Source organism: Dipodomys spectabilis, unplaced genomic scaffold (genome assembly GCF_019054845.1).
Source record: "Dipodomys spectabilis isolate Male_0828 unplaced genomic scaffold, ASM1905484v1 ptg000157l, whole genome shotgun sequence".
In the NCBI taxonomy this organism is placed as follows: domain Eukaryota; kingdom Metazoa; phylum Chordata; class Mammalia; order Rodentia; family Heteromyidae; genus Dipodomys; species Dipodomys spectabilis.
This window is the reverse complement of record NW_024870834.1, coordinates 20,862,136-20,874,775: the sequence shown is the minus strand read 5'-3', so window position 1 is coordinate 20,874,775 and position 12,640 is coordinate 20,862,136. Positions and strand designations below refer to the sequence as shown.

The 12,640-nt window shown below is 46.0% G+C and overlaps 1 protein-coding gene across 5 annotated transcripts in view; it reads left to right on the top strand.

Moving 5' to 3' along the window:
- The window catches only part of Psen1 (presenilin 1), a 57,990-nt gene extending 49,738 nt beyond the window's left edge, over window positions 1–8,252 (top strand). For all 5 annotated transcript variants that reach the window (XM_042692612.1, XM_042692614.1, XM_042692610.1 and 2 more), the window contains 3 exons: window positions 177–350; window positions 4,477–4,595; window positions 7,071–8,252. In XM_042692612.1, the coding sequence (XP_042548546.1) occupies window positions 177–350; window positions 4,477–4,595; window positions 7,071–7,226 (449 nt within the window). In that variant the 3' untranslated portion in view covers window positions 7,227–8,252. The remainder of the gene's footprint in view (window positions 1–176; window positions 351–4,476; window positions 4,596–7,070) is intronic.
- The last annotated feature ends 4,388 nt before the right edge of the window (window positions 8,253–12,640 follow it).

Below are 12,640 nucleotides of genomic sequence, written 5' to 3'. Positions count from 1 at the left end.
GGGGAAGTAGCAGCTGTGTAAGCAGTCAGCAGACATGGAATGGCCTTGGTTTGTGGTAAAGGAGCCAGCCACCCTAATCATCATGACCTCTGGTTGTCACTCTTCACTTGATTTGCTTAAAGATATAAGGAAATCATTCTAGGTATTAGAGCTATAATTTCCTCTTTTTCTTGAAGGCACCGAAAGGGAGGCACAGGAGACGAGTTCAGAGAACGATGATGGTGGCTTCAGTGAGGAGTGGGAAGCCCAAAGGGATAGTCATCTAGGGCCTCATCGCTCTACCTCCGAGACACGGGCCGCCGTCCAGGAGCTTTCCAGCAGCATCCTCACCAGTGAAGATCCAGAGGAGAGTATGTATATTTTCCTACGTTGCAAGGCCGTGGGTTCTTTTCGGTAGAGGCTTTATTGGGTTCCTTTAGGTAGTGGCTTTATCAACTCTGCAAGAATAAAATGAATATTATGATAGATAACTAATACAATGTTAACACTATAGCTTTTAGTGAGAAATGGTTAAAATTGCCAATAGACCAAGTTCTCCCCTTGAGGTTTTTTATATTTATCCCTTACAACTTGATTGCTGGCATTTATTTTATAAAATAGAAGATTTTTTACATTTTTATGCCAGTAAGATGGAATGCTATGCCATTTGTGCATTAAAAACAAACAAACAAAAAAAATTAGCCAGGTGCCAGTGGCTCATGCCTGTAATTCTAGCTACTCAGGCCAAGAACTGAGGATAACAGTTAAAAGCCACCGGGCAGGAACTGTGAGACTCTTATCGCCAATTAACCACCAGAAAATTGGAAATGGAGCTTTGGCTCAAAGTGGTAGAGCGCTAGCCTTGAACAAAAAGAGCTCAGGGACAGTACCCAGACCCCACATTCAAGCCCAACACCCAACAAAAGAAAAAAAAAACAGGGCTGGGAAGGTAGCTCAGCAGTAGAGTGCATGCCTTGCAAGCATGAGGCCCTGGGTTCAATTCCTCAGCACCACATAAACAGAAAAAGCCGGAAGTGGCGCTGTGGCTCAAGTGGTAGAGTGCTAGCCTTGAGTTGAAGAGCTGAGGGACAGCACCCAGAACCAGAGTTCAGACCCCATGACTGGCAAAAAAAAAAAAAGAAAAAAAAATAAAGCACATTAATATAGTTCTTATTTTTCGTTACATGGATTTATGTTTTAACAGTTTTCAGTGTTATTGCTTTTGTTGGCAAACTTTTAGTACATTAATTTTAGTGAAAATCAAAGAGATTTGAATATTGGCAGAAGTGTAAGCATTTTTCAGTGTCTATGTCACATAGCCACTTGATAGACCAAATTTAGCTTTTGAGACTTGTTAGACCATTATCAACTAGCAGAGTCTCCTGGGGTCAGTCTCTTCATGTAAGAGGTGTGATTTGTTAAATAAAAGATTATAGTACATTTTCCAATTAAGCTGTCTTCAGTTTTTTTTTTTCCATTTTCCCTAAAATGAAACTTGATTAGAACCTTGTACCTAGAATGTGAAATAGCTTTAAAGGAACAAATACCTGCTGGGCGCTGGTGGCTCATGCCTATAATCTTAGCTGCTCAGGAGGTAAAGATTGAGGCTCAAAGCCAGTCCTGACAGGAAAGCCATGAGATTCTTATCTCCAGTTAATTACCAGAAAACCAGAAGTGGTGCCATCGTTCAAGTGGTAGACCGTTGGCCTTGAGCTGAAGAGCTGAGGCCCAGAGTTCAAGCCCCATGAATGACCAAAAAAAAAGAAAGAAAAAAAGAAAAAACACCTCTTAAAAAAAAACACGGGGGCTGGGAAGGTGGCTCAGTGGTAGAGCACTTGCCTTGTATGCCTGAGGCCCTGGGTTCGATTCCTCAGCACCACATAAGCAAAAAGAAAAAAGCCGGAAGTGGCGCTGTGGCTCAAGTGATAGAGCACTAGCCTTGAGCTGAAGAGCTGAGGGATAGTGCCCAGGCCCAGAGTTCAGGCCCCACGAACGGACCCAAAAAAAAAAAAACACACCCTAGATTGTTTAGCTTCTTTGGTCATTCATCACTGGGTCTTAACATTACCTTAGCTTGAGCGGAACATTTTGGGGGGGGTTGTTTGTTTTGCCAGTCCTAGGGCTGGAACTCAGTGCCTGGGCACCCTGAGCTTCTTTTGCTCAAGGATAGTGCTCTACCACTTGAGCCACAGCACCACTTCGGCATTTTCTGTTTATATGGTGCTGAGGAATCGAACCCAAGGCTTCATGCATGCTAGGCAAGCGCTCTACCGCTAAGCCACATTCCCAGGCCCATGAGCGGAACATTTTTATAGCTCTCCTTGACTCTTCCAAATCAGAGTTTTCCTTGATACATCCACGACTTCGGTGTTTTTCTGCGCTTTGCCGCTGTCGCAGCCAGCCCCAGCCGTGACTTCACATTCCTGGGTGGCTAGGTGCATTGTCTGTGCTTCTAGCCTTTGCTTGCCACTGCTGGTTTCTTTTCTACTCTCAAATTGTCCACCAGAGTTAGGTCACTCTTCCAGTCCCGCTCCTCTTTCCAGAATAATGTGGTTATTATTGACCACAGCCACAGTTAATGCTTTAATTATGCCCTTTTTTAAAATTTTGGTCAGTTGTGGGGCTTGAACTCTAGGCCTGGGCACTGTTCCTGAGTTCTTCTGCTCATAGGCGGTGCTCTACTTGAGCCACAGCACCACTTCTGGTTTTCTGGTGGTTAATTGGAGGTAAGAGTCTCACAGACTTAACTGCCTGGGCTGTCTCTGAACTGTGATCCTCATATCTCAGCCTCCTGAGTAGCTAGGATTTCAGGTGTGACCCATGGGTGCCCAGCAACTTTAATTATGCTTGCTTATTTTTTTTTTTTTAATTTTTTTTTTTATTATGGGGCTTGAACTCTAGGTCTGGGTGTTGTCCCTCAGCTCTTCAGCTCAAGGCTAGCGCTCTACCATTTGAGCCCTACTGCCACTTCTGGCGTCTTCTGCTTATGTGGTGCTGAGGAATCAAACCCAGGGCCTCATGAATGCAAGGCAAGCACCCTGCCACTGAGCCACCTTCCCAACTCTAATTACGATTTTTTAACTTAAAGATTTCCTCTCCTAGTCATCTCTTTTTCCTCCTTATCTTTTTTTTGGCAGTCCCAGAGCTTGATCTCTGGTCCTGAGTGCTGTCTTTGAGCTTTTGTGCTTAAAACTAGCACTCCTGTCCCAGCTCTACTTCTGCCTTTTTGTGGTTAATTGGAGATAAGAGTCTCACATGTTCTGAGATCTCAGCCTCCTGAGTAGCTAAGATTACAGGCTGAGACACAGCGCTTGGCTTCATTTTTTTTTTTAGCTGAGGTTCAAACTTACCCTTACCATCGGAGCCATACCTCCAAACCCTGTTCTTGTTTCTTTTGGGGGTGGGAGGAAGGAGCGGGGGGGAGGGGGGGCAGTCTAAAGGCTTGAACTTAGGGCCTGGGTACTGTCCATGGCTTCTTTTGCTCAAGACTAGCACTCTATCACTTGAGCCTCAGCACCACTCCCAGATTTTTCTATTTATGTGGTATTGAGGAATTGAACCCAGGACTTCAGGCATGCTAGGCAAGCACTAAGCCACATTCCCAGCTCCTGTTCTTGTTTCTGTTTTTTTGTTTGTTTGTTTTGCCAGTCGTGGGGCCTGAACTCTGGGCCTGGGCACTGTCCCTCAGCTCTTCAGCTCAAGGCTAGTGCTCTACCACTTGAACCACAGCGCCACTTCCAGCTTTTTCTGCTTATGTGGTGCTGAGGAATCGAACCCAGGGCCTCATGCATGCAAAGCACTCTACCACGGAGCCACCTTCCCAGCCCCACTTTCTGTGTGTGTGTGTGTGTGTGTGTGTGTGTGTCTGTGTCTGTGTTTAATCAGTCCTAGGGCTTGAACTCTGGGCCTGGGGCTTGAGCTCTTCAGCTCAAGGCAAGCGCCCTGCCACTTGAGCTACAGCACCTCTTGTGGTTTTCTGGTGGTTAATTGGAGATAAGAGTCTCACAGACTTTCCTGCCCTGGCTGACTTTGAACCACAGTCCTCAGATCTCAGCCTTCTGAGTAGCTAGATTACAGGCATGAGCTACCTGCGCCCAACTTCTTGTTTCTTTTTTTTTTTTGGTCCGGTTGTGGGGCCTGAACTATGGGCCTGGGCACTGTCCCTCAGCTCTTCAGCTCAAAGCTAGCGCTCTACCACTTGAGCCACAGCGCCACTTCCAGCTTTTTTTTTTTCTGCGTATGTGGTGCTGAGGAATCGAACCCAGGGCTTCAGGCAAGCAAGGCAAGCGCTCTACCACTGAGCCACCTTCCCAGCCCCTCTTGTTTCTTAAGATAGGATGTTGCTATGGTGTTGAACTTCTAGCTCCCGTGCTGGTCCTGCCTCTCAGCCTCCTAAATAGCTGTGACTACAGGTTGCCCTACTCAGGGTAATACTTTTGAATTATGAAATCTTACTAAAAAATGACAAACTTTTACATTAATAATTTTTCCTTTCAGGGGGAGTAAAACTTGGGTTGGGAGATTTCATTTTCTACAGTGTTCTGGTTGGCAAGGCCTCAGCAACTGCCAGCGGAGACTGGAACACCACCATTGCCTGTTTTGTAGCCATATTAATTGTAAGTATACACTAAAAAAAAAAATGTCAGGACTTCAGTCTAAATTCTGAGTTCTCTGCATCTTTAAAGCAATTTGCTTTGACTCTAGATGGGCTGAGAGCGCCAATCACCTGAGAAAGAAACTTTTTTTTTTTTGGTCGGTCGTGGGGCTTGAACTCTGGGCTTGGGCACTATCCCTCAGCTCTTCAGCTTAAGGCGAGCATTCTACCCCTTGAGCCACAGCGCCACTTCTGGTTTTCTAGCTGTTTATTGGAGATAAGAGACTCACAGACTTTCCTGCCCGGGCTGGCTTTGAACTGTGATCCTAAGATCTCAGCCTCTTGAGTAGGATTACAGGCATGAGCCACTGGCGCCCAGCAGTAAGAAACTTTTTAAAAAAGAACAGATAACTCGACTTTACGTGAGTGATTGTGCACTGTGCCACACACTAGTCACCTGGGAGCTTTCAAACCGTGAGATCAGCTGGGAGCTATCATATTTAATTTGTTTTGTATAGTTCTTAAGAGTTCTTTAGGAAATCTTGAGTTCTTCTGATTAGGAACCATTCCTAGAGCCCAGCAGCATAGATACATAGGAAGTTTGCAGCCTAGAACTGAGTCTGAAGGAGGTCAACAGGGATTGTCCCTGGCCCACATAACAAAGGTTGGGGATTTTGCAGCATTCAGGGTTTCTTTGGGTAGCAAGCCCACTGAAAAACACTGCCTATGTGGGACCCATGCAGACCCTGCTCACAGTGGTACAGAGTGAGCTCCAGGAATCCATACTTGTGACACAAGCAGATAGTCCACAAGCTATTTCATACTTCTTACTCTACTCAAGATGAGTGCTGTTCATGCACACTACATGAGCAAAGTTAGATGAGTTTAGGTAAGGGCCTTTACATATACATTTATTTGGTGCTTGTATATATGACATCATAAATAGAATTTTCATGCACTTTATTTCTCTTTGGAGGTGCGTTTTTTTGCTTGGAAAGTATTGGCTGTGTTATATGTTGTTGTTGAAGATAACGTTTTTTGTGAGGGTAGGTGCTCAGGACTTAGGCCTACTCAGCCCCAACGTCTATCATGGAGCCATCTGTTAAATCTGTGAAGAGCATTTGATTCTGAATCTGAAGTAGTGGCCAACTTCATCTTTATAGCTAGTGTCTCAGTGATTAAGGCATTATATTAAAATGAACTGTTTTATATACCTCGGCATTTACAAAAAAATAGTGTATATACTACATCATGTACCAGCTTTCCTTATCATTTCTTTGTCCCCACCACATATAAGGGATATTCTGTGCTTTGGGGTTTCTTCTTTTTTTTTTTGGGGGGGGGGTGGGGTGGGTAAGGGACTTGAACTTTGAACTCGATATGGACACTGTCCCAGAGCTCTTTAGCTCAAGGCAAGCACTCTACCACTTGAGCAGTTTAGTGGAGATAAGAATCTCACAAGCCGCACTGGTGGCTCACGCCTGTAATCCTAGCTACTCAGGAGGCTGAGATCTGAGGATCGCGGTTCAAAGCCAGCCCGGGCAGGAGAGACCGTGAGACTCCTATCTCCAATAAACCACCAGAAAGTGGTGCTGTAGCTCAAGTGGTAGAGTGCTCGTCTTGAGCTGAAGAGCTGAAGGACAGCGCCCAGGCCCAGAGTTCAAGCCCCACGGCCGACCAAAAAAAAAAAAGAATCTCACAGACTTTCCTGCCCCCAGCTGGCTTTGAACCACTCCTCAGATCTCAGCTCCTGAGTAGCTAGGATTACAGGCCTGAGTAGCTAGGATTACAGGCGTGAGCAACTGGTGCCCAGCTTTTTTTTTTTTTTTTTTTTTTTAATAGGTCATGGGGCTTGAACTAAGGGCCTGGACACTGTCTCTGAGCTTTTTTGCCAAGTCTAGCACTTTACCATTTGAGCCACAGCTCCATTTCCAGTTTTCTGGAAGTCTCATGGACTTTCTGCCCTGGCTGGCTTCAAACCATGATCCTCAGATGTCAGCCTCCTGAGTAGTTCGGATTACAGGCATGATCCACCGGCCCGAGTACTTCTGGGATTTTAACCAGCCAAATCAAAATCACTGACGTCTACTACATACAGAACTTAAGTGATTTTTTTTTAATAGTTTCGTTTTCTTTCAGATTCTATTCCTTTCCTAGAATTAGAGACTGAAATATCAACCATGTGTGTGCATAGTGAGCTCTGTAGTGAAAGAAAGTAAATGTTGTCTCCTTTTTATCAAGAAGCTATATTTTAGCCGGGTATAGTGGTGCACCTCTGTAATACCAACATGGTCCTTTTATTCCTTCTCTTGAGTAAGCTGTCACTAGAGCAATGCTTAATGAGCCCTGACTCTGTAAGCTGCATTGTTTTGTATCCATAGCAGTGCCTCTTACATTTAATGACGTGTCAATTTAACCACGAAGGATTTGTTACGGAGTTGTTTGCAGAGATGCTCGTATATCATGTGAGCATGTGTCTTTTCGGTTTTATCCACAGGGTCTGTGCCTTACATTACTACTCCTGGCTATTTTCAAGAAAGCATTGCCAGCTCTCCCCATCTCGATCACCTTCGGGCTTGTTTTCTACTTTGCCACAGATTACCTTGTACAGCCCTTTATGGACCAGTTGGCATTCCATCAATTTTATATCTAGTGTATTTGCGATCAGAATCCCATGGATATTTCTGCTTTGACTATAATAAAATCTGGGGAAGACAAAAGTGATTTTCTGGTATCCCCATCTAACAAAGTCAAGATTCCCAGCTGGACTTGTGCATCTTCCTTCCAAGTTTTCCCAACCACCTGCACAATTGGACATTGGAAGGAAGTGTCACCGGACAACGGTTTTCAACATACTTGATGGCGGTGGACTCTGTCCCTTGGTGCACAACTACCAGATTTGAGGGACAGAGTTGACAGGGAAGCACGATGGGCCAGGAAGCTACTGACCTCCTCAGCAGTGCAACCCTGTCACCAGGGCTTCTACCAGCCACGCTCTCTCAGGACTCCCACTAGCAAGAGGTTAAACGAGCAGTTCAAAGCCAACAGGACTCCTCACCTTGAACGTCACCTCGGAAATCCAGCTAGGAAATGCATGTGCATTGGATTCTGAAGCTCTTTTAGAGGTGTGTGAAGAGTAAGCACCGGTGGCAAGGTGGCCCGAGCTTCCACTTCCAGACTTCAGTGCTGCACACTTGACATTTTTCCATAAGACTTCCCCACCCTCCTTCCCCACTCTGAGTCCCATCCAATGTGTAGGTTGATTCTCCAGTGCTAAAACTCAGAACCATCTGTGGTAGCTGTTTGAACTTATTTGGGGCAGCTGTATCCTGAAAGTCTTCGCCTGAGGTTCCAAATACAGTAATTTTGGAAATACTGGAACTATCACTCAATGACTCCCTATCATTCTTAAGTAAATATTGGATTTTCCACCAAATTCCTAATTTAAAGACATTTGTAAGTTCACTTGCCCCAGATGCCTTCTCTGCTCCCGTCTTTCCCATCAGCCCCACAGCAGTTGTCTTCGGCATGTTGAGATGGCAGGTGTCACGTGGCAAGTGGTCCCCATAGTCCAGGGTTGCCCTCTCCTGTGACAGCAAATGGCCTCACTATCATAACTTTCCACAAATAAGATGTGTGGCCAAAGACAATTAAAGAAGAGTAAAGTGGCTGCTGAAGTCCTTTCTGTCCTGGTTTTTCTTTCATTACCATGGCTTGTCTCCGATCATAGGGCAGATTTGAATTAGGAGCTAGGGTGTAGCTCAGTGGCAAAGCACTTTGCCTGGCACTGCAAAACAAAATGGAAGCATAGAGTTTAAATTAATAGCCCAATGATGGTGGTTTGTGTTTATGAACCCATTTTATCAGCACAAATCAAGCCTTTGAAGAAAGCCATTGTTTTATTTGGTAAGTTCTCCCCGTGGAGAACCTGGGGTTGGGAGGAGCACCAGCCACCAGGAGAAGAGGGGCCTTCCACAGCCAAGGGCAAGGGGAGTTCACAGCCTGGGTGGACATGAAGAAGACATCCAGGTTGTTGCTCAAGAACTTCACAGTGGTGCTTTGCAGTCTCTGGCCATGTCCCGTCGTCACAGTACATCCTGGCAGCTGAGGTTACACTGGTGCTCAGGCCCTGGGTTTGGAGAGACAGTGCACACAGATGTTCTGGCAGCCTGGGGCACATGGCACCATGGGAAGCTCATACACCCACCCCTCCTTTGGCCACAGATCCCTTAGTGGTGAGGAGCTTTCCTCCTGGGGCTGAAGCAGGCCTGGCTTTTCCGTTTACAAAGCCTACTGTCTTGTCTCCTGGCCCATCAGATATAGATGACACAGTTTGGGATCCTCTGGAGTTGAGAATAATTGGTTCTCCGTCATGGGGTAGTTGGGTTTTGTTTTGTGGTGCTAGGGGGTGGAACCCAGGGCCTTGAGCATGCTAGGCAAGCACTGTACCACCCAGCTACACTCTCAGTATGGGATGGCCCTAAGAAGTTAATTTTAAGGGCTGAAGATGCGAATCAGTCACAGAGCAAATGAGGCCCTGGGTTCCATCCCAGCAACAACAACAGATGCTAACTTAGGAGGAGTGTGCTAGTACTAACGTGAATATGAGCAAACACTGGCTTGTCTCAGTGGAGAACCGGGAAAAGAAAAGCTGTGCTGGGAAGACTGGGTCTTACAGTGGCAGATTCTGTTAGTTCTTTCCTTTAGCCCCACCCTTCCCAAGATGTTCTTGTTCGACTCTCAGACAGGGATCAGTGTGGGCACTATCTCAAGCATGCATGGCCATGGCCACACATGGACATGGGTATGGACACACACCAGTGTGTGACTCTTAGTTCCCTACTCTGGAGTAGCTTATTTGTGCAAGGGCCCAAAGTGTATTATATCCTTGATGACAAAGAAGAGGGTGTGTACATATGTCTAGCCAAGAAATATAACAATTCTGCCTCTCCATCTCAGCCACATAAGACAGCATGCAGAGAGCTCCTCCGTGATCTCACAACTTTTCCTTCCAGGACCTTTTCCAGAATCACTCATTCCTACCGTATCACAATTCTAGTCTTCCATTATGAAAAGCAGCATGTCCCCAGGGAAGCAGCAGTTCTTCCCCCAGGGAGGAGGTGGGGAGGGGGGGAGGGGAGACTGGCCAGGCAAAAGCACAAATGCAGCTCAGGCCATCTAGCAGCTGCTTAAAAAAAGGGGGGAAGGCAGTAGGAAAACAGGACCATGACAGGCCTGGGTCTGACTGCAGGCTGAGTGTGGCAGCAGAACCCGTGGGAATGACAGCCATGCTTGGGAGACCCACACAGTCAGACAGGAAGCTCACCTTCCTGCTGTGTGCAGGCCAAGAGTCATAGCTTTGCCCTATAGTACTTCCTCCTTGAGAACTAATGGAAGCTTTCTAAGTTGCCAAAAACAATGTACTGACTTCCCTACAGAAGCAGCTTTTTTGCTTTCAAACTGGATCTCCATTTTTTGGTGTTCTGATTTTTTTAAGCTCTTCTTTAATAGTAGAGGATCATACAAATCATAAGTTTAGTGATGGTTCTCTACTTGGCCTTAGTTTCTGTGTGTCTATGTGTCTTTGTGTGTGTATTGGGGCTTGAACCTAGGACATAGCCATGTTACTAAGCTTTTTTGCTCAGTGATGGCACTTTACCATTTGAGCCACAGCTCCATACCTGGCTTTTTTGGTGGTTAGTTGGAGATAATGCTCTCAGCCTTTCTTTAGGTAGTAGGGAAGATTTCCCAGAAGGCAATTTTCCTTCAGAAATATGTAATTGTTGAAACTAAGCCCCCTCAAAATCAGCTGTGAGAGTTGGAGGTCCGGGCCTATCTGCAGGGGAGATGGGGGAGACGGTACTGGGTGAGCATTTCCACGGGTTGTTCACACTCATGGTGTCACCTTGGTCTGCTTCTTGAATACTGCTTTGTACACAATTCATAAAGTCTACATTTTTTTGTGTGTCAGCCTTGAACTCATGGCATAGCACCACTTCTGACTCTTTTTTTTTTTTTTTGGTCGGTTGTGGAGCTTGAACTTGGCCTGGATGCTGTCCCTGAGCTTTTCAGCTCAAAGTGAACACTCTACCACTTGAGCCACAGCGCCACTTCTCATGGACTTTCCTGTGTGGGCTGGCTTTGAAATGTGATCCTCAGGGGCTGGGAAGGTGGCTCAGTGGTAGAGCACTTGCCTCGCATGCCTGAGGCCCTGGGTTCAATTCCTCATCACCACATAAGCAAAAAGAAAAAAGCCGGAAGTGGTGCTGTGGCTCAAGTGGTAGAGCGCTAGCTTTGAGCTGAAGAGCTGAGGGACAGCGCCCAGGCCCAGAGTTCAGGCCCCATGACCAGACCCAAAAAATAAAAAATAAAAAAAATAAATGAAATGTGATCCTCAGATCTCAGCCTTCTGAGTAGCTAGGATTACAGGCATGAGGCACCAGTACCGAGCCCAACTTTTCTTTTTAATTGGACATAAATTTCACAGACTTCCCTGCCCCTTGTGGCTTCAAATGGTGATCCTCAGATCTCAGCCACCTGAGTTGCTAGGATTACAGGTTTGTGTCACCAGCACCTGGCTCCAATACAGCTTTTTTTTTTGTCGGTCATGGGGCTTGAACTCGGCCTGGGCGCTGTCCCTGAGCTCTTCAGCTCAAAGCTAACGCTCTACCACTTGAGTCACAGAACCACTTCTGGTTTTCTAGTGGTTTATTGGAGGTAAGAGTCTCACGGGCGCCGGGCGCTGGTGGCTCACGCCTGTAATCCTAGCTACTCAGGAGGCTGAGATCTGAGGATCTTGGTTCAAAGCCAGCCTGGGCAGGAGAGACTGTGAGACTCCTATCTCCAATAAACCACCAGAAAACTGGAAGTGGCGCTGTAGCTCAAGTGGTAGAGCGCTTGCCTTGAGTTGAAGAGCTAAGGGATAGCGCCCAGGCCCAGAGTTCAAGCCCCATGACCGACCAAAAAAAAAAAAAAGAGTCTCACGGACTTTCCTTCCATGTCTGGCTCTGAACCGTGATCCTCAGTTCTAACCTCCTGAGTAGCTAGGATTACAGGCATAAGCCACCGGTGCCTGGCTCCAATACAGCTTTTTAATCAAACGTCTTTCAAGTTCTTGGCAGGATATAATTTTGATAGATGACTGCAGATGTATTTGTGATTAATACAGCTGTGCTAGTTTTCTTGTAGAAGTATATGAAACTGCTGTGGTTAGCTGTGAATAGGACCAGTCCTCTACCCATGTACTAAAGGGGTCCTTGGAAGGGCTCAATATTTACCTATTTATGACAACCACATGGCCATGGGTCCATGTCTGAGTATTTAACAACAACAGATCAAAAACTGAAAAATGGGGCTGGGAAGGTGGCTCAGTGGTAGAGTGCTTGTCTTGCATGCATGAGGCCCTGGGTTCGATTCCTCAGCACCACATAAGCAGAAAAAGCTGGAAGTGGTGCTGTGGCTCAAGTGGTAGAGCACTAGCCTTGAGCTGAAGAGCTAAAGGACAGCACTCAGGCCCAGAGTTCAGGCCCCACGACTGACCAAAAAAAAAAAAAAAAAACCTGAAAAGTAATTTGCATCTGTACTGAACATGAATGGAATTTTTTCTTGTTTCTATTATCTGAGCCATATGGCATGGCACCTGTTTACATAGCATTTACATGACAGTGGGTCCCAAAACCTAGAGGTAGTTTAAAGTATGAACATAAATCATATGTGAGTGCAACACTTATATGTAAAAATAAATAAAACCTTGAGTACCTGAATTTCCCTATGGTGATTCTGGAACTGGTCCACAGATACTGAGGAAATTTTTTAGTTTTAACTTAAGGGCCACTTACATTTTTACCAGAATTGGCATCAGATCGCTATCCTCCTTTTCTTTTTCTTTTTTGTTGTTGTTGTTGGTTGTGGAGCCTGAACTCTGGGCCTGGGTGCTGTCCCTCAGCTCTTGAGCTCAAATCTAGCGCTCTACCACTTGAGCCACAGCACCACTTCCAGCTTTTTCTGCTTATGTGGTGCTGAGGAATGGAACCCAGGGCCTCATGCATGCAAGGCAAGCACGCTACC